We start from the raw sequence: 22,382 nt of genomic DNA, 5'->3' as shown, positions 1-22,382 counted from the left end.
ACTATTTTGACCAGCAGAAAGCTAGTCTTCCATCTACTACATCTAATCTTCCATCTACTATCCTACCCCCCATAAAATATTCAGATAACCATAGAGTAGTTTTTATCACACTAAGGCTACCTTGATACTGTCTAACAATAATTTACTAAATGTTACCTAACACCTGTAGTGGGAAACCTCCCTTGATTATGTGCAAGAAAGACCTTTCACCCAGGATTCTACACCTCCTGGTTTCATACATACACACACACATGCACACACGCACACTCACACACAACTACATACATACACATGCACTTATTTAGAGATAATTTTCAGTATTGCCTACTAAAATAAACATTCCTATCATTATCACAGCTAAGATTCTGCTACTATTTCCATGCATAGATAATTCTGTCCTTTTTCTCAGTCATGAAAATTCCTTTAGCGCTAAATATTGGCAGAGTTTTCGATGCTTTTAGCAACAATGTAAAAGCAGGGCCAAACTCATAAAGTCATGGCAGTTTACTTTTTTCTTCCTGAATAGAAAGGATCTATGACTTGGCTTTGATTTGCTTATATTTATCAATTTTCTGGAAGTTAAGTCTTCATTTAGTTATGAAAGTAAGAACATTTTTCTTATACCTCACACTATAATCATATATTGTCAAATTAAATAAGCATTGAATTTATATCATATTTTTCAGTAAAAACATGGAAGATTATGAATTTCTGTTGTTCAGTTATGATCTACCTTTAGTTGCAAAGAAAAAAACCAAGTTGTACAAAAGAGGACCTACATGATAAATCTTCCCCAAAGCAGACTGACCAGACTTTGGACATTTTACTAGAATCCCACAGAATAATTTGTTTTTCATAATTCTTTCTTACTCTACTCAAAATCAAAGGAATAAATATGCTGCAACTACAACATACAATGTGACATGACCTCCAATAGTAAAACTTTCAAACTAAAAAAGGGAATGTTCTCAACCATAAGTATTCTGCTTTCAGTGTTCAATATTACACCTACTTTTTAAGACATTTCATTATAAAAATGTTTTGTTATAATAAATTTTATTTTTTCAGGAAATTTTATAATGCAATTAATTGCATAGTGCACTATTAAGATTGTGCTCGAATCCGTTTTCCTATATTGATAAACAACCAAAACTGTAGTCTTGGTCATTGTTTGCATGATGGTGGCATCTGCAAGCCCTACATCTCCACCTGGGAAGTATCACAAACTTTCTGAGAAGGGTATGAAATTTATTTTTTTAATCCAGTATTTGAAATCAAGATCTAGATAATAAATTGTAAACCAAGTAGATAAATTGTAAACTGCGTGAGTGAAGAATTCAAGCATTCAATCACTAAGAGCTGGCTTGGAATCCCAGAACTGTACTGGAACTGTGGGGATGTTGGGGACATTATTTAAACTTTCCTGACCTCAGTTTTCTCACCTAAAAAGTGAGAGTGGTTAGGAGTTTTAAAGAAATAATGACAATAATAATAGCCTGACAGGGGACTTCCCTGGTTGTCCAGTGGTTAAGACTCTGCGCTTCCACTGCAGGGGGCACGGGTTCAATCCCTTGTCAGGGAACTAAGTCCCACATGCCATGTGGCATGGCCAAAAAAAAAAAAAAAAAAGCCTGACATTTATCAATAGTTCAGTGTGCAGGGCCTCACTGCTAGCACAATCCACACCTTTGGGTAAATTAGGAAAGATGATCTCTCCTGGTGATACAGGCTGCTCAGCTTGAAAAAGTTATGCTCTCCTCCAGGTTGCCTCAGCTGCAGGCACAGGGACTGCCGCGTTGAGCGCCCCCTCACAGCTTCCTGGCCGGCAGCTGTGTCCATGAAACAACCTGCACTACTGTGTTTGAACCCCTTTAACCCTGCAACAACTCTGTGATGAAGGTGCTTTCACCCCATTTTAAAAATGAGGCAAGGGAGGCATAGAAAAGTTAAATAATTTGCCAAACTCACATGGCTCATAAATGGTAAAGTGTTTAGAACCAAGCAGACTGGCTCCACAGTTCATACATGTCCCCAGATTTCTATGCTGCCTCCATGGAGGTCTCAGATATATTTTTCTAAGGTGAAGAATTTCATGAATAAAGGGATTGATTAATATGTACATTATTACTATGACCTATGTTACCACGTTCAGCATTGGTCTGTTATTGATACCGGATGGCTAACATATACTAGGGGTTGTACATTGAGGGTTTGTTTCTAAGCAGAATGTAGATTTTCTTTTACTGAACATTTAGACACAGGATCCATATTGGAACATCTATCTCAGATTTTCAGACCCTTTATGTCCTTAATGATTTTTTTTATCTAGCCCTTCTATTTTCCAAGTAAAACAAACAAGGTCCAAACTGAACTTTTTCCCAATTACAAGGAGTCAAATTGTCAGGCTGTGTTACATTATCAGTAATATGTTAAAACAGTGAAAGAAACAATCTTGTGTACATCCGTCCACCTGTGTGCAAAGTACCTAACAGAACAGAGAGGGTTGGAGAAAGTAAAATTGCTAGTGAGACCATCAGCTGAATTTCCACTTTGGACACCTTTATACAACACTGTCCACTTTCTAATGTTAATGTAACAGATATTGCCATCTTCCAGAAAAAGAATTACAAAAACAAAACCATAAAATGATGAAAAACAGCCGTTAAGGATTAATGGCTATGGTGAATGTGTAGTTTATTACATGACTGGTAATAAGATTAATTTGTTCTTTTCTTGCCCAAGAGATACTTAAAGTAATTGCATCTCTGAAAACTGCACTGTCATCACTTTATGCTTTTGATGATGTCATGGAAAATAGTACCCTAGGCTGGAATACGCTCAGCAGTTTTTTCTTTTTAATTTTAAAAAGTTTTTGTATCTCCCTTGATCTAGGTTACTGGTCACCACCCATGATTTTGCAATATTCTGTGGCATTCGCATGATCAAAACGGAAGTGTCTAAATCGCCCAGTCTTCTAAATAAAATGTTTGCCAATTTAAATAAGCTCAAATTAATACATATTAAAGTGTTCTGCAGAAATGTGGCGGTACCATGAAATACACTTAATGCTTTCTGCAGCATAAACAGGTTGATGGATCACTGCTGTGTGCACTAAAAAGAGAAAGTAAAAACAAACACACACATTACTTCAAAACACTTCAAATGCTTAAGAATATGCATGTGCTCTTCAAACATATCCTCCCATCTCAGAGACCTGAATTATGAACTCTTCTTTTTCATATGTATCCTTATACCCAAAAGTAAAATCCTCTTACCTTTGTTCTAAAGATGTCATTACCCACCAGTCACTTCACAGATTTAAATGATGGCAGACCCCAGAGATATCCTCTACACATCTGTGTGTACAACAAATCAGTACAGGTCCAAGACCTTAAAAGTAGTTCCCAAGTTAGAATTACAAATTCACTAAAAAAATGTTTGATCATTATCCTTATAGTTTATATTTTTATTGCCTATCCATGAATCAAAATAAGCATAGCCAGTAATCTACACAAATACTTTTCTATTACTGCTAGCTGCTATTAAATCTTATGGGGCAGATTATGATGATGTTTGAAATGTTATTTCTCATTTAAATATTTTCACTTCATTTATAAATAATGCTCTCAACTTTAAAAAGGGTGGTGTAGCTAAAAGTATCAGAAAGTATCTTATTGAATAAAGTACTAAAATGAGAATTGCTATAAAGCATTATTTTGAGAGTGCCTGTCTTTCTTTCTGCAGTAATTATTTTGGTACACTGAATAGAAATTATAAATGGTTGTGCTGATATTCAATAATTAGAAAATGTATTCCATATATTGTAAGTATGCTCCTAATAATGGCTCCAAAGAGTTTGTTTCACTTGACAGACAGCTGAGTAGAATTTTGGTAAATGGTCCCTAACGGCATGAAAAAGTTTATGTACTTCTCAAAGCTTAACATCAACCAGGGAGACTTTAGACCTACTTCCAAAATGTCAGGCTTTAAACGCCTCTGTACTCATGCCATTATGGCTGAAATACATATTGTAAAAAATTAGTCTTCAAAGGATAAAATCACAAATCAATTTCTAATGGTTAGATTTCAATGTGAGTTTGTAAGGCCAAAGACAATTAAATTATTCATAAGAAAAAACATAACTGTTTTAATATCAAGTAAACATCATCATTTATGTTAAATCAAATAGATCATGTTCAGTTAATTAGAAATTTTCCAGATGGCACCTACAAGATGCCTATAAATACTTAATAGGAAAACAGAGCAAAAGGTTTGCAGCAATTTATGCAATAATAGAACACAAAATAAACTTTTCATCAACAATTTTTTCAAGTTTTTTTTTTAACTTTATGTATTCTTTTTCTCCCTTTGCAAAGTTTAAGGCATACAATAAGAATATACCTAGTGGATATTATTTAAGTCAATGAAGTGTTTCTATGTGTTTAAGAAACACCTTATGCTCAAAGCCTGATCTCTGCTGTTAATTCATTTGCAAGAATAAATCTGACAGAGACAAGGGCAGTCAGATAAGTAATTTACACATTCAGATGAGTTTTATGGTGAACTTATTTTTAAGCTAAAATAGGGGGAATGGGATCTAATGCTATGGCTTTTGTAACCTCCTTGTTTGATACTGTAAAGTTTTCATTTTATAAATGAATAATAATAACAGCCTGAAAAAAATGTAAGCAACACGCACTTCCAAGTGACATTTCACAATGTATTTAATTCCAGTGTCTCCTGAGGGCCAAAAAGTTAGTGGAGAGTGATTGATAACCAGACATTGAAGGATTATATTCAGAAGATGTAGAACATCACATTGCTGAGGGAAGATCAGTAACGATTAAGCTTAATATGCCAGTTTCTAAAGGTCTAGTTTCACTACTGATTAAGTTGCTGTTAGCTGTCATCTACCTCTACCTCTAGTGACACCTGTTACACAGATGCACAGAACGTGAAAAGGAACTCGTGCTTTTTACATTAAAAAACTTCCCACACTTAAAACACATGCCCACATACATTCAACAAATATTTATTGCAACACTTTAATTAGCATCACAAGAGATTTCAATAAGGATAGCCATGCTCAATTTTCCTGTAAGGTCCTGTTCATTCATCCTAGGCTTTTGAGAATCTTTATGTTTTTTAAGAGACCTTCCCCAAAAGTAAGGGAGAATGAATGCAACACGAGTTGCTCAACAATAGGACAATGAAAGTGGAAGGAAAAGAAAAATCAAAGCCAGCTCCGGGAAGCTTGCCAATTCCGATCCATTTCCCTTGCACTGACTCGACCGACCTAATTGGGCACCCACTGTGTGCACAAACCTGCATCGATGACCATGTACACCTCAACCCAACTCGAGCAGACTTCATGTTCTGAGAAGTCCCCAACTTGGAATGAGGTATGTAAGGGCGTCCTCACACAACGACCAGTCCCCTGGTCTTTGTCAGCCCTCCTGAGAACAAAGGCTGCATGCCCCTGGGTCTGGGAGCCCCACACGGCGAACAGGTCTGGTCTCGGAAATCATCTGAGTGAACCCTGTGCGGGCGAGGACTGAAGTCGAGCCAGGACGACATGGGGTGGCATTTCTGCAGCGGTTCCTCTGTCTCTGGGCTCCCTCTGCCTACGCCGTACCCCACCCCTTCTACAGGTACCAGCCCTACCCTGCGGCCAACTCTCTTACAAAGAAAGTCGACATTAGTCCTAGACAACGCTGTACTGCTCAGGATGAAGCGGGGCTCGCTTCTCAGCTACTGAACCTGGCGCTTCCAAAACAGTTAAACTTTTCTGTGTGTTTAGTGGGGCTGGGGAGAAAGCAGAATACAATCAATTCCCCCCTGCCTCCTCCGGCCCCCTACCTACCCCGCACGGGTTTCCAACCCCTCGGAGAGCCTCCACCCCAGGACAGGCTGGTCCGCACCGCCCTCGCGCCCCGCCGCCCTCTCTCCCGGCTCGTGCGCTCGGCGGATGGCCCCGGACTCACCGCTGACCACCCGGCGGCAGAAGGCCCCGTGGCCGCAGAGCAGTGCGGCGCCCAGCAACAGCGAGACCACGCGGCTCATCGCGGCGCGGCGGCGGCGGCTGCGGCGGCAGCAGGTGTGGCGTGGAGCGAAGGGGCCTCTGCCCGCCGCGCAGCCGGGGCTCTAACCCCGCTGTCTCCCTGCCTCCCCGCGGGGCGCTACTCCGGCCGCCCGAACCCGACTGCCCGGCCCCCTGCACGCATCGCCTCTGGCCAGACCTGGCGCCGGGCGCGCTGGTGCCGCGCGCGAGTGTGCCGGGCTAGAGCGCACGACCCTGAGGGTGCGCGTCTCGGGAGAGGCAACAGAAGTTAGGGGGTCCCGTGTCTATCCCAGAGGTGAGGCAGGAGCCTCGATTTGGATCCCACCACGCCCTTGGCGCCTCTCCTCTGCCTCTGGCAAGTGAGAGGCTGGGCCCATGCGACCTCCTGGTCGCGGCTCCCGCAACGGCAAAGCAGCAGCTCTGCGCTGGAGGCGCCGTCTTATATACCCACATGCCGAGGTTCCAGCCCCTCGCGAGTAATAATTTTTAACTACTTCGTCTCTCCTGTCATGCGGAGCATCCCGGCCCCTCCCCTAAAAACAGGAGCCACTTTGCATAACAGTCCAGTCAGCGGCCCCACCTCCTCTCCGCTCCTCCCGGTTTCCTGTTTCCATTAGCTAGACGACTGGATACTCATTTGTGTAAAATGTGACAGCTTTGCTATTAAACTCTGGCGAAAGTTGGATCCATTTGATCTTCTCAAAGATTAATGTCCACGGGGATGCCAAGTTGTGGGGCCTTTTTTTTTTTTTTTTCTGTGCTCAATTGTTTGCTCATATGTATTGCTAGATGCAGGGCACTAGCCACTATTTAAAATGGATTGGCGGAGTGGGAGCCAAAACATGCTCCGTGAATTATACAGTGTGGCAGGTTTTTCTCCACCTAGGTTCTGCAAGTAGATTACTTCCAAGCAGGCTGTTTGACTAAGTTGCCAAGGAGTAAATTAAAGAGAATATTTGAAACAGTTTTCCCAAATGATTTCAATCTCAGTCTTTGTAGCTCTAGGGAAAACCATCAACATAAAATAAATTTTCTGAATACTTGGGAATTTCCTGGACATAAAGGTATGTATTTCTTTGTAATCATCTATCAGTGACCTGGGATTTACATCAGAAGCAAACCATTCTAAAACCTACAAAGGCACTTTTCCATAACATGACTTGGTCTTTATTGTAATAACAGTCCACCCAAGGATGCTGCATTTTCCTGGAGTATTGAAAAACAGTCCATGAGAGTTTTATCTATATCTAGTCCATGATAGGAACCCTGAGGAGGCTCTCATAATGGGCTTCAGTAGAACTGGTATTTTGCCATTATGTTGCTTTAAATGCACCAGGATTTGTTAAACGAAATCCTTTGGTTTTAATGATTTCGAAATCCTTTGGTTTTCACAGCACCTCCCTGTCTTTTGTTTTCGTAAGCCACGAGTACACTCAACACTTGTTGGACTGTTTTCTTAGGGAAAAAAAAGTCAATCTTTCTATAGTAAAGACAAGTCATATAGAATAAGAAATTCTAACACTTGGAAAGATCTTAAGGATTATTAAATCCACCCTACTCAAGAAAGCAGAATTCCAAAATAATTATAATATTGTCTATTACTTTATTTTCCTTATACAAATATTAAAGATAATTTATTCCAGGGCCATGGGCAATTGGTAAATCATGTAAAGGATATGGATCTTGTGAGTTTCTCCACCAGCTAAAGGTCCAAAAGAAACAGGTATTGCTGGGATCTTGAATGGAAAATTAAAAACATTAAGTCCTCAAAGCAATTGGAGGTATATGTAAGCTCAGCCCTGTAAATCATGTCATAGAGTGTCACTGGGTATGACTGTAGTCAGAAATTTGTTCCAGGTGCCTTCAGAGTCCAGTGTGGAGGAAGAAATGTAATGATGACTGTGTGTATAAAGGCTACAGTGGAAGAAAGTGTGAATGAGTATCGTGGTTAGCCTGGAGGAATGAGGAATCAGGGATTTTTGCAGGAATTCTCTAGCCACCTTCAGGTTCAGTGTGATGATCCTCATTGGCTGATGACCTGGATGACTGCTCCAGGTGCCTGAAGAACTAGGTAGGGTTCTGAATGGGAGCTCCTTTCATGCCATCCTACTCCCAGATAATCATGTGGCTCAGAGCTATCATGGAAAGGTCCCTGTTTGGGAAGGAATGCCAGTGGATTACAATAGAAGCACTGGGTGTAATTTTCCACATATGGATAACCCCCCAAATGTCCCTAATGCCTAAAAAGCCGTCAAGTCCTTGAAGCCATTATTGGCAAGGGGGAGCCCCATGGTTTTCGTACTTCAGAAAATCCAAATTATATTAATAACTATATCCTCAATATGGTTGCACAGGCTTCCTAGTATAGTTTCTTATCTTTAGGCTATGATTATATCGGTTCAGGGTGGCCACGCCCATTAATTAGGGCTACTTAGCAGTTATTCTGGTAGCTGTTTGACTTCTCAGAACAAATCATTAAAGGCTCTTTTCAGATATGATGTTTTTGAGGAGACCAGCTGACAAGACAGGTTCTTTATTTGCTTCTCCATCACAGAAAACATCTGGATGGATCATCATTAAATTCATAGAGCACATTTTGGGTAGTCATAAGTATAGAATATTAGTGGTACTTGATATTCTCTTTGAAGAGCATGGGGCAGAGGGCGTCTGTCTTAATTTTTTTTTTAATATAGCATATAGTAGGAGACAAACTTAAAATTGTCAGCAAAATTCCTTTTCAAAAATACAAAGTTATGGAAAGTTAGGGGAAAGCAACAAATGTTAGTTTTTTAAACAAATGACTTTCATTGTTTTTTTCCTGTGAATACACACAAGGCATCACAGGAGACAAATTACTTTCTCATAGCAAACATATTTTAGTCCCAGAAATTTAACTGCTTTTGGATCAATCAGGAGATGAGGGCTCCCACAAGAGTAACCAAGAGAACCTGAAGTTATGTGAAGAATGTTTGTGCATGTGTAGAGCTGGGCTTTCACATTCCCTGAAACCAAGGTGTGACAAGACCATGTGACTGGTGACTGGCAAATCAGGAGAGAGGTCTGTTGCAAGTCAAGATTCTTTGCCCAGTTTAAAAAAAAAAAAAGCAACTCAAATGAGAACTTCAAACTGATTAGGCTAAGGAGTTCAACATTGATTCAACAACCTAAAACATTACTCTTCAAGGCCCAGAATAGAAAGGTGATCTCAACAAGAGTGATCCCAAAGAAATCTCAGGCAGAGTCAACCAATGCATCTCCAGAAGCTCTGAAACATCAATTGAGCAAAAATATCTAGAATCCAAAGTCTTGGAAAGTGACATCAGGGCCCTTAATAAAACACTATGGAATCTGTATGCCCCAAATATACAACCTCCTCCTTCATTCTCCCTATTCCTTTTCAAACGTCTGCAATTCTCAGCAAGCATCTGTTTTGTGTGCCCATTAATAAGCCTCAGGAGCAGACAGTCTGAATTACAGGCACTGATTTGCACTCAGTGGCTTCTCACTTGGGCAACTCTGTACAGTGGCTTCAGCCTCAGCTGGGTTCACTCATATGTGTTCCAGAGCAAAAAGTGACAAAGGTGGTTGTCTTACTCAGTTTGGGCTGCTGTAACAAAGTACCATAGACAGGTAGCTTACAAACAACAGAAATTTGTTTCTCACAGTTCTTGAGGCTGGAAATTGGAGACCATGGTACTGGCATGGTTGGGTTCTAAAGAGGGCACTCTTCTGGGTTTCAGACTGCCAACTTCTGGTTAGGTCTTCACATGCAGGAAAGACAGCTAAAGAGCTCTCTGGGGTCTCTTTTATAAGGGCACTAGTCACATTTATGAGAGCTCCACTCTCATGACCTAATTACTGCCCAAAGGCCCCACCTCCTAATGCTACCTCATTGGGCAGTAGGATTTCGACATGAGAATACGGAGGGGGATACAAATATTCAGTCCATCGCAATGGGCTACAAAGGGGATTTGTTATATTTAAAATTATTACAACTTTATATTAATATATTTGAAATGTTATTGGAATCCAATAGTAACTAGTTTATTCATTCTATTACACTTTAAAGATGGCAAATGATTCTCCTGAGCATTATCAATAGCACTGCCAAGACATAATAAATATTTGAAAGTGAAAAATAAACCTATTACAATATAACCACTTCAGCAGTAGGCGAAAACTGTTTCTTTTTTTCTACATAATGATTAGCTGTCACTTCCAGGAAGAGACCATTGAATCCAAGGTTTCTCCTCCCAATTCTTCAGAGGTGACACCTTGGCATTTGTGCAATCCTGTGACTGCCTTGAATGCAAGGATGAGCAGCTGGTCAAATTCCCCAGATTTACTTGTTCTTTTCAAACCATGTCTGTGCTATGGAATACGTGACCTGCCTCATTCAAGAGCCAGTTCTACTCTTCCTCATAATCCCAGGAGAAGCCTTAGTCTTTATAGGGCTATCTTAGGGAGCTTCACTGTTCATAATGCTGTTTGAAATTTAATGAAGAATTATATACACTATAAAAAACTACCTTCCTATCATTTAAAAGTTTAAATTTAGGAACTATTGAGTCTGTTACATGTTTTGACCATTCAGGTGATGGGTTAAAAATATTTATGGAACTCAATTACTAGAAGTATATGTTATCGGATCTGAAGAATCATATGAATTTATGTGAATGTGTAATTAAATATCAAATCAGTAAATTAAAATTTTCCTTTAGTGCTTCTTTATTAACTGAAAGCAATGCAATCAGTACCACTGTTATCAATTTACCATGGGCCAATACTTTTTATTCTAATCTTGGCTGAAATACTAAAACTGGTCTTAACATACATTAATACAAACAAGCAAAATTGAGGTAATTAAACCAAAAAAAAACTATAAGCTAAAGTCATCCCTACTTCAAGTATCCGGCTTGAATTACCTAGGTATGTAACTGACAAATTCCTTATTGAGTATGTAATATGGAAAAATTATTTGGCTAGCAGAATCATTAATGCAAATTTTTAGTTAATATGATCTTGGGCAAGTTTCTTCATTTCTTTTGGTTTTCACTTTTAAAATATAAAAAAAGAATGAGTTGAAGAAGTTCTGTGCCTCCTGACTGAATGGCATTTGGCCCCAGAAATATTTCACAAATTTTTCAAATGTTAATCTTTATGTGTACTAAGAATCATCCCCAGCCAGGATGTCAGTAATATATATATAATATAAATACATACACACTAATTTTCCAGATGTATACAGATGCAAGTTTAATTTTTAAATGTCAATAAATTCATAAAAAAAATGTTCCACGTTTTTTATCAATATTTACCGAAAGAACAGTTGTTATTATGTGGGGTCATGGAAAAATATGTTTGTTAAAAATAGAGCATCATAGTCAGAGAGGTAGGGAATCACTGAAGTAGATTATTTCTAAAGTCCTTTTCAGCTTTATAATTCTCTCACTCTAAAGTTAGGAAAATCTAACACTTCTTTTCCTTCCTTCGTTTTTTTCTTTTCTTTCTCCTTCCCTCCCTCCTTCTCTCTCTTTCTTCCCTTGAAAACAGACAGTGTCAATTTATAACTAATGGGTCCACTCTCTTATTTGATTTCCAAGTTAATCAGAAAATAGGCGTCCTGGAAAATTTTCCTATGACCCTGTGAGTAACAGATCGATATATCGCAGATGCCACATAAATGTTAAATCCAAACAAAGCAAAATAAAACTGAGTGCCAGGTTGAGTGAAAGAAAATACAACTAAGAGACCATAAACCTATAAATAAATATTTGATGAACCCATATTTCCTCCTATAAAAGTGCTCCATTTTATTCAGAAGGAACTTGTTTAGGAAGAGGAATAGCTAAAGACCTAGAAAACATAAAATATGCCTTTGTTGTGTGCACAAATATTCAGTGTTTCTCCAAATATATCAAGTGACTAGAAAACAATGGTGTCAGAGCAGCCATAATAGCAATAAAATGGGGTATGTGGAATGACGTATAAAGTTAGAGAATTTGGGGGAAAAAACAAAGGTTTTAGGACAAAAAAATCAATTTATACATCCTTCTGGAGGTACATCTGTCACTTCAGTATTTGTTCATACACTGTTTCTCAGGGTAAAGGCTTATGTGCCAAATGCATGTGTACACTGCAGCACAGCAAAATGGAAACTTTAGAAAAAGCAAGGAACACAACTGTCAGGTAACTGGTAGCTACGGGCATCCATAAAAGTCTCTATCCTCTAGACTACGCTTTTTAAAAATATATATACAAGTTATCATTTATGTGTAATAAAGTCTAAATATTCTGCATTGTAAAGAAGCCCTTTTAAAATAAACCTGAACACAAAGGGGAAAAAAACAGCAAAAGTTAGTATATTTCTATTGTCAAATCTCTTATATCAGAAAAAAATAAACTGACAATATTACATAAGGAGTTGATGCTATAATATTTCTCTCCAAAGAGTGGACACATAAGATTCATGAGACAGCCTTAATTTTCACGAGCTTTCAAGAACAGAGAGGCAAGAAATCATCATGAATCTATTAGCTAAGCACCTCCTATCTTTTCTAACAGGTAGGAGTCATTTACTCTGATACTAAACAAAAAGAATGGTTTAGATTTTTAAATATTTGTGAAGTCTAATAATACAACAGTTGCAAAAAGATATAAAGTTCTTAATACAAAACTGGGATGATCATTGTGGATTCAGGTTCATTTCCACTGGGGCTCATTAGCATATAACCTAATGATTTTTGAAAAAAAAATAATACATATTGGGAACAAAATGGGGGACAGAGGTAGGCCTGGATATCTTCATCCCCAACTCATTCCCCGACCCATCTACATCAACCCCTTCTAAACAGATTACTTCACCCGGCTTACTCTCACACGTTGAGGGTCACTAGAAGGCTGGGGTCTTCTCCCACACTGCACACTGATTTCTCTAACCCAACTTCAGAGTTCCGGGTGCTAAGAAGCTCTTTACGATTGCTCATAAAATGAAGACACCGTCCTTCTCTTTCTGCCTAGATCTGCAGAAAGACCTTTCCTCCCTGACCACATAATCCAAGTCCACCCCTGCTTATCTCTCTCCCAGTTTATTTCTATGACTGCATCTGTTACTCATTCAACAAACGTTGAAGGAGCACATATTGTACTTATTTTTCTGTTAAAATTGAGGGTATACTTGTTTGGTTGTTTAACGTTTGTCTGTCCCCCCTAGATTATAAATTCTGAGCTGGTTTTATTTTCCACCAGTAGGTGCCTGATAAATATTTATCAAGTAAATAAGTGTAAGAATGAACGAGTCTCTGAATTAAGTTTTTCACCTTCACCTGAAGCCAGATTTTGGCACTTCTCCTTTTTCATTTTCTGCTTACAGGAATGAGGGTGGGGTGTGTGTGGGAGGGACCTTGGATACAGCATCCAGCACAGATGGAGGAAGGACAGTCTCCTCTCCTCCATATTTCCTCCATCCCCTGGCAGGGATGAAAGGAGGCTTCCACAAGTCTGAAGAACCCTCTAAACCTTACTTTTCTTTACTGATAACTGACAGATGTTAAGCTTGTAAAGGGACAGGTTTTCAAGAATAATTCACATCACTTGCATTCAAGAATCTTAGTTTAAACCTTTCCTTCCTATTCTGCAGAAATTGCAGAGTCACCCACATTTTAGCCGAAGATATTTTTTCTAAGAGAGAATGAACATGAATCCAAGATTCAAATGTACATTTCTTGATGAGAATGTTAGAGACTCTAAATCTTGTTTTTCTGTCTCCACAAAGCTACGTACTTGCATCAGTAATGTCTTCCATGAATATGGTGACCATACATCCTGATTTGCCTGGCAAAGTTCTACTTTGCGCAGAACAATGCGTGTCCACAACTTTTTGATTGACTGTTACCTCCTATATGAGACTTATTTTTTAATTTCCAGAAAAAAATTATGTTCCTGCTCTGATTTTTTAAAACGGTATACTATATTTCTTCTCCAATAGTTAGTTAGGTATATTATGTCTCTTTATGTAAACACATCAATTTCCTTTAGGGCAGATTAAATAATATCATGTCATAAATATCCTGTATCCCAGTGCCTAGGAATTCATAAATGTTGACTTCAATTAAGTGTTTTCAAAATCCTACAAATAGAAATTACACAATAAAGTTTTACCTATCTGAATGTTAATATAAAATTTCACTACCTATATGTATTCTTATATAATGTTTGCTACCTGAATGTAAGATACTGAGGATATCTTATAACTATAAATAGAAAATGTGCATTTATTGTTCAAATGGTTATCTGAAATTCATGCCAAAATTATTAGGATGCAAAATATTGTATTTTTATCAAATTGCTGCAAACATTTTGAATTATGAAACTACCTACTCCTTTGCTGAGCCCCACAACTGCAATTCCTAGCATGGCATTGAGGTAAAATCTAAAAGAAACAGAAAGCACCTAAACCAAGTGGCCATAATGACCATGCTTCCTTCCAAAGAAACTTTAGATATATTTTGTGGAACACTTAGGATTCATAAAACACATTTTGAAAACCAGAGTTTCAATCAATAAATAGCTATCATATCCTGAGCTAAGGATCATAATGTTCAGAATCTACCAAAAGCAATCAAAGCTCAAATAGATGAAAAAAGTTTTTAAGGTTCAGAAAAAAATAAAGGATAGTTGAGTCATTTAATAACCAGCAGATGATGCAAATATAACTGGACATTCTAAATCTATACACTTTTAAGAGGGGAAACTATTCATTTTTGAACACTTGAGAATTTCAAATCTCTCCCTGGATTTATAAAAATCAAAAAGGAATACCAGGGGCTTCCCTGGTGGCGCAGTGTGGAGAGTCCGCCTGCCGATGCAGGAGACACGGGTTCGTGCCTCGGTCCGCGAAGATCCCACATGCCGCGGAGCAGCTGGGCCCGTGAGCCATGGCCACTGAGCCTGCGCATCCGGAGCCTGTGCTCCGCAACGGAAGAGGCCACAACAGTGAGAGGCCCGCGTACCGCAAAAAAGAAAAAAAAAAAAATTTAGCTAAATATGAACTATTTGTCTGTCTTTTCTGTCTCACCTTTAATGTTCTAGTTTCCAATTGCTGTTCTAGGTTGTCAGAGCAACAAAATGCTATTTTCAACAAGTTTTGGTGGAAAACCTGTGTAGAACACCTAATTTACCATAAGTGAAATATATTCAGCTGGTTGCATGTATGACAGATTTTTAAATTTTTTTTGAAGAATTATTTGATTGTATTATTCCTGATAACTACTGCTTCTTAAACCTTTTATCACATGAAATAACTCTTACAGTTCATAGACAATAACAGGAATAACTTCAGTGCATACATACCTGTAGTCACTCCGAAGAGTTGACTGGGATTTAGGTTTTAGCTTCCCCCAACCCCAGTACATCCAATTATCCTACACACCATCAACACGTAGTTTGTCTGAAATACAGATTTCTCATATATTCATTATTTTAATTTCTTAACTTGCTCCTGCTGTCAACATAAATATACTTGTAGAAAACATAAGACAAATATTTTAGAAGGAAAATGTATGCATAATGCCACCACCAAAAGCTCCTATTAAAACACACACACAAAGGTTTTCTCGTATTTTATTGCTCAAAAGCTTTCGATTACATTCTGGCTGATAGACTAAAATTTGAATTCCCTCGTCCTGCATCCAAAGCCCTCCAAAATTTGACCCTCTTTACCTTTCTAGATTTATTTCCATTTCCTGCTTTCATAAATCAGCCAGCACCCCCAACCAGGTGACTGACAGTCTTTGTTTTCTCACCACGATGCATACTGCTACAATTTTCCCCACCTTTCCATGCCTGTCTCTTTCACTATGCCTATCATAAACATTGGCTCCACTTTTCTCAAAAAAAAGTCATCTCAGATCACTCTCTCACTTTTCCCAAATGCATAAAACACTTATTTTGTCCTTGAATAATATCTACCTTGTAGAATGCTTTGGACTATCAATTTTCACAAGTTACTTAGCTGCTTATATGCATGTATTTTACCTTCTCAAATGGAAGGTAAGTTAGTTCAGAAACAGAACCATGTTTGGTGTGTATTTTTTCCAACCCAGCAACAGTGTTGTCTATTTCATTTAATAGAAGAGCCTTCAGAGTAGAAGTGGTGTTCCAGATCCTTCCTGCTTTCCAGTGATGAACTTTGATAACTCACTTTGCACCCATGCATTATCAGACATATGGGAACAGTGCTGGGGATTAAAGGTGGAGGGATGTATTGTTCCCTCTCTCTTCTTTTAATTGCATTATCTTCTTTTATCCCAGATATTTCATGACTGTTACAAAGAACCACTTACTTCATGAGTTACCTATCAAAGGGGACCTTAGCATACACTCAAAATGTATCGATACATAAGGAAAGCTGTAAAAACAGGTTAAGAGCTAGGACACAACATCAGAAAGAGTGGTGTTTCTTTTCTGCTTAACTACAAGCCAGGTAGTTAAGCCAGGTTTCATGACAGGACAGGAAAAATAAAATATTCTGTACTCTTCTTTCCTTTTCCTACACACATAAGGAAGTCGCCTGATATCCTTTCAGAAACATGATCATCTAAGCAACTATCCCCCGCAGAGAATAGTCTACAGTCATCTGGCTAACACCCACTTTCCACTCACAGGGCAACTCTGACAGCAATCAGAGAGTAAAAGTAGAGCATTTGAATGAGGATATATTAGTTTTCACACAAAGTAGCTTATTTATTGTCATCAAAGTGAAAACTAATAAAATGTGATTTGCTTTCTTGCACTTATGTTAATGTGCACAGTTAACCATGAGCCTTGGGCATGGAAAATTTCTTTATCTTAGCATTTTTAAAAGTTAAGCTTTATTGATTCATTGTATGAATAATACAATTTGGAATATCATTCCTCGATATATTACTAAAGAATTAAAATATCATGCATTCTGTATTATGTGTTTTTTGAAAGTTATGGTCAGACTACAGACAGTATTTTATGGACTTAAACTTTTAAACCTTGATAGATTATTTTAAGTCACAGTGTAAATTAGTAAATAATACAATTTTGAATATGAAATCTTTTCATTGGCACTTTAGAAGAGCAGAAAAGGGGATGCATAAAGTCTTACCAGAAGTAGCCTAACAATTATGAACCAAGGCCAAATTATCTTATTAAAAATATATGTATATTTCAAAATATTTGGGTTGGTGTTTTATAGTAAAATATTAGCTGGGCTGTTAAAGCTAAACTCAGGTCTTCATAACATATCATGTTATTGGAGACTATGAGTCTTTCTTTCTTAGGAGAAGAATAGCAATAATAATATCAGTTTATAATTACATTCAGAACAGGCACTATTCTGAAAGGTTTACATATGTTAACCCACTGCATCCTCACAAAATTCTTATGACACTCCTGTTACCCCCATTTCTAAAGATAAACTGAAGCACAAGGATGCTAAGTAACTTGCCCAAGGCTACACATGGCTAAAAGACGATAGCTGGGATTTGAACCCAGGCAGTCAGGCTCTAAAATCTGTGCTCTTAACACAGTATCAAACCACCTCTCAAGAGGAAGCCCTCCTGAGCAATAGACATGGAAAGACTGGAGCCTCCACTAGCCACTGTTCCCCGGGACAGACTTTTTCCCATTCCACATACCTAATCCTCCATCCATCACACAGCCATTTGCCAATTCTAATCAAAAGTAAGTCAGTGTTTCCCAGAGATGATCTAGAGGGTTTTAGGTGAAATATTTTTTAAATGTTAATAGTTATATATTTACTCTTATGTGTATTAAGAAATCAACATAATTAGCACATCAAAAACATGATCTTACAGATATTACTGCTTGAACTAGACTGAGTGACTAATTTGGATCATTTTCAAGAAAAAATATTAAGCAAATAATAGGACAAATGGGGCAGAAATATTGAAGATGGCATGTGACCAATGGAAATTTGCTGAACATTAACCTCAGCAGTGCTTTTTTCTGAGAGCTCGATTTCCAGATAAACCAGTCCTGGAGTATCTCAGTTAAACTCAGGCAGGATTATTGTAACTGTGTCTCCTTTGCCACCCTTTTCTTATATAAAACTAGAAGCTTTCTCCTGTCACAAACACCCAGGACCACTAAGGCAGTAATACCCATTATCCAGTTCTGGTCTTTCCAAAGAGAAGCCTATTTAGGACCCAGCAAGGTTCATGTCTCTTTTGTTCTCAGAACACCTAGCCAGGCCCTTTTGTAGAGGCCCAAGCAGCAAACAAGGGTAAACATGAAAAGAGATGGAAAGGAAAAGGGAATTGTGTGACACTTGGGAGACCAAAAAGGGAAAGCCCCTGCTCTGTGCTGAGTGGTGTCTTAAGCACTGTACTGACTAGCTAGTTTACTCTTCCAAATAACTGAACTGAAGACATCGTTGTCCCACTTTTATAGATAAGGACACCAAAACCCACAAAGCAAGCAGAGTGTACACCAGGCTCTTTGATTCTGAAGCTGGAGGACTTCTACTGTACTGAGCAGTAGAGACTGAAGAAGGGAAGCAATACATAGAGGATGAAATGAAGTTGAAAGAGACCTTGAAAAGATATATTTCAAATCCTCTTTTTTTAATAAGTTAAAAATTAAAGTAAGGTACAGTCAAATGGTCATGCACCCAGACCTACAACATGGATATTCAAATGGCCAGTTCAGTGCTCTTTCTAGCACCCTTTTTGGAAAGGCTCGGGTACTGGCTGGAAGGTAGAGCTGAAGAAGATGCTTAAATTAAGTCAGATGGAAGGAAGCACTTCTATGCCAAGTCACAGAGCTAGGATACGCCTAATGGCCGGAAGCCATGGAAACAATTTCTGCTAAACAGGTTATAAAATAAATAGGCAACTGCGTGGAACTTTTCAAGCAGTGTCATTTCATGATATTGGAACAAAAAGTACTGAGCACTTCAGTGGACTGTCAGGGAGAGGAGCTGACAGTTCATCAAAATCTTTATTAGAAGTCCTGCTTCTTTATTGTAACATTGATTAGTACTTTTTTTAAAATTTTAAAAGCTGAGCAAATTTGTTTCTGCAAAGACAAACTATGACAGACATCCTCCCCAGTGAACTATAATATCACCAACTAAAGGGCCATTTTTGTCTTTACATCCCCACAGCATCTTGCCCATGGTTGGGGACATAAGGTTTGTTGAATTGAATCCAACACATTATAAAAGTTGAAACACCTGTGCAGGAATAAATGAAGCTCCTCTAAGTGTAAGTGAAAGAAAAATCATAAAATAAAAAAGCATTTGTACCTCTAGCAGTTTGTATTTATCTTCTTTTAAAGCTATCTTTTGAGTAAGTCATTATCATAAAAATAATTTTGGTCAATTATGACATAAATTATGCTAAAATTATAACTTTGCTACTCAATGATTCCGTCATATTTTACCTTTTTCATTGGTATTTTAATGCATAATGCTGCTATTAAGAGGCATATTAACCCACCTTGTAACTCCAGACAATCCTCTTTAACTAAACTTTTTGTTTATAAAGTGATACTAGATATAAACTTTCTATTACGTTAATTACTTTGCATTTGTATTTACCCCACTGTGTCTGTCTTTTAATATTTTATAATAACTGATAAAGCCATATTATATGGAGTCAATGAGCATTAGAGATAATGAAATTCAAGTAATTTCAAGCCTAAATACTTGAAATTCTATTTAGTTTTTATTTCCCTTTTCCTTTTCTAGCAATGACAGCAATATAAAGCTATTTCATTTAAAAGGTCACATTTCACAAGAAACTAATAGTGCCAATTTTGTAACCCTGAAATGCATGATTCCCTCATTGAAAACAGTCTTTTCAAGGTAAAAAAAAAAATCTGTGGCCTACAATTTGAGTGACTTTTGTTTTGCTGTTTTAGTATGGTTCTACTTCTTCCCAGCTCTTTTCTCTACAAGGAATGTTCTAGGAAAGCGAGTTCTGTGTGGAACTAGAACGGTGAAGACTCTGAATGGCATTGAGAAAATTGCCCAAGGAAACAAAGGAGGATACTGTAAAGGTAATAGCTTCCTCTCAGGGTAAGTTTAGAAACTTTTTCCCCCTAAAGTCCAAAATTATATTTTATTTGGCTACTACCCACTTAATCATTTGAGATAGGTTGTACTACTTTCACAAATATTTACTCCCCACTCACACCTTTTACGGGAGGAGTAAAATTCCTATTCAGTTGATTGATGTTGGCCACGTGACTGACTGGCCAACAGAATGTAAGGATGTGACATAAGCCATATCCAAGCAAACACTTAAAATGTGCATGTGTGATTTCTCTTGTTCTTTTGCACTTTAGATCTTCCCACAAGGAAAGAGCTCTCCCAGGTGGCAACTGCTCCTTCAGCCTGTAGGATGACGGGCTGCAGGATGACGGACATGTGACAGCAAGCCGATCCTCAGTGACAGCTTAGAGCGTACCCTCCGCAGCCAACCCACAGGACCATTTTTGGAAATTAACTGTATGTTGCTGTAAGTTACTGGCATGCTTCAATCCATTGTTATGTACCATTAGTACAACAAAAACAAACTAATACAGAAATTGATACCAGAAGCGGGATGCCTGAAGGAAAACGTAAAATTAATGACATTGGCTTTGGGGCCAGATGTGGGTGGCAGGAAACTACACATTTTTAGAGATTATCCTGTCCTGTTCCACCACTGAATGTTGGGTGGGGGGGTCGGGGGAGGGGAAGCTGTGTTGTAGAGATTATCACAAGATTTTGAACTTCAAGTCTGATGTCATAAGAGCATAAAACTTTGAGGGGAGAAAGGGGTCTTTACTGGCATAGGGGTGAATATTTTTTGTGGCTGGAAGAAAGGAAAGTTATTATTTGTCATCCAAAGAACAAATTATGGGTAGATTGAATAATTATACCACAAATATTTGTCCTCCCTACCCCATCGCTGAAGAAGTACGTGTTTCCACACTATTGATGTTTGCCTTGACTATGTAATTTGCCTTGACCAAAGGACTATGAGAGGATATGACATACAACCTACTCAGTCAGAGACTTTAAAGGTGCTTATGTGTTTTGGTTTGGCCTCTTATCTCTTCCTTTCTGCCATCAGAAGAATATGCCCTAGTTAGTTAATGTTTATTCAACCTGCATCTCAGAATGACAGATATATTGAACACACCTAAATGTGCCTGGAGCCTAGAGAAGAGATGCCTCAGCCGTCTAGCAGACCTGAGTAAGGAATAAATGTTTTTTGATACAATCCATGGAAGTATTGGTGTTATGTGACATTATCACAGAAAATCTGACTAATATACAATTTCACAATAATGGGTCAGTAATCTATACACATGAGAAAACAAAAGTGATATTTCACCTGATCTTGCCTTCTCCCATTTTCATATATTTTATATGTGTAATTTTTACAGTTTTATTTGTAGTTCTGCTTCATCGTCATACAAAAGCACACTTTTGTAGGTGTTTGTTGTTTTAACCCATATTCCCTAGAACATCCAAGGGACTTCAGGAGATTCACAAATTGTTGAGCTCATGAGGTCAACCTTGCTATTCCTCCAAATAAACTTTAGAGACCCTTAATCTGAGAGGATTTGTCTTTTTATGATAAATTAGGAAAGTGTTGCATTAGACACTACTTTCATTTGGTGGGCTAAAACACAACAACAAAACCTTTGTGACGCATCTAATGGTAACCTCATTAATTACTACCCTACATATGTTTTATCTCATTATATCAATGTTTTTAGTTGAAATGAAGCATCTTCTGTTTTATAATAACCCTAAATCTCACTGATCAAAACTAAAGAGAAAAAAATCTTTGACAAACCAGCCAATTTAAACGAAAGAAGTATACCAGGGTAGATATTAGGGTTTTAGGATTTGAGTCCTCTTCTAGCTGCCCGCAGAATTAACAAGAGGATTAGGTTGGCTCATGAGCACCTTCTCATGCCAAAGTAGACACCAGGGAACTGAAAACACAGCTGGGACACTTAGATTATGCATGTGACAAACCCTCGAGGAACTGCCAGCCAGATGCCCACAGAAAAGCCAGCATTCCTCGTGCAGCACAGATATGAAACTAATGATGCATTCCATGATTCAGCCATTGAGATAAAACCATCTGTTGGTTTATTCACCCACCATTTTGTCACTACAGATGAGCATTAAGAAAAAAACATGGCACGAAAAGCAATTTACATGGGGAGGTTTCTGGTGTGTAGATACGCCCTAATGACTACACACATCCCTAAATTTGAAACTGTCTATTACAGCACTATCTTATGTTGCACCATCCACACAGTA

At 38.2% G+C, this 22,382-nt stretch overlaps 1 protein-coding gene across 4 annotated transcripts in view; it reads right to left on the bottom strand.

Annotated features, from left to right (window-relative positions):
• CHODL (chondrolectin) overlaps positions 1 to 22,382 on the bottom strand; it is a gene marked incomplete at its 5' end in the record, with an annotated part of 606,923 nt that overhangs the window by 12,966 nt on the left and 571,575 nt on the right. Inside the window, one exon of one of the 4 annotated variants that reach the window (XM_079921892.1) lies at positions 5,985 to 6,063. The exons of the other annotated variants lie outside the window; for them this stretch is intronic. Within the exon in view, the coding sequence (XP_079778018.1) occupies positions 5,985 to 6,063 (79 nt within the window). Of the gene's footprint in view, positions 1 to 5,984; positions 6,064 to 22,382 lie in introns of those variants that run through there. 4 annotated transcript variants of the gene reach the window in all.

Source organism: Stenella coeruleoalba (assembly GCF_951394435.1).
Source record: "Stenella coeruleoalba genome assembly, chromosome: 5".
Lineage (NCBI taxonomy): Eukaryota > Metazoa > Chordata > Mammalia > Artiodactyla > Delphinidae > Stenella > Stenella coeruleoalba.
The sequence above is the reverse complement of the archived record's forward strand: the minus strand, read 5'-3'. Positions and strand labels throughout refer to the sequence as shown.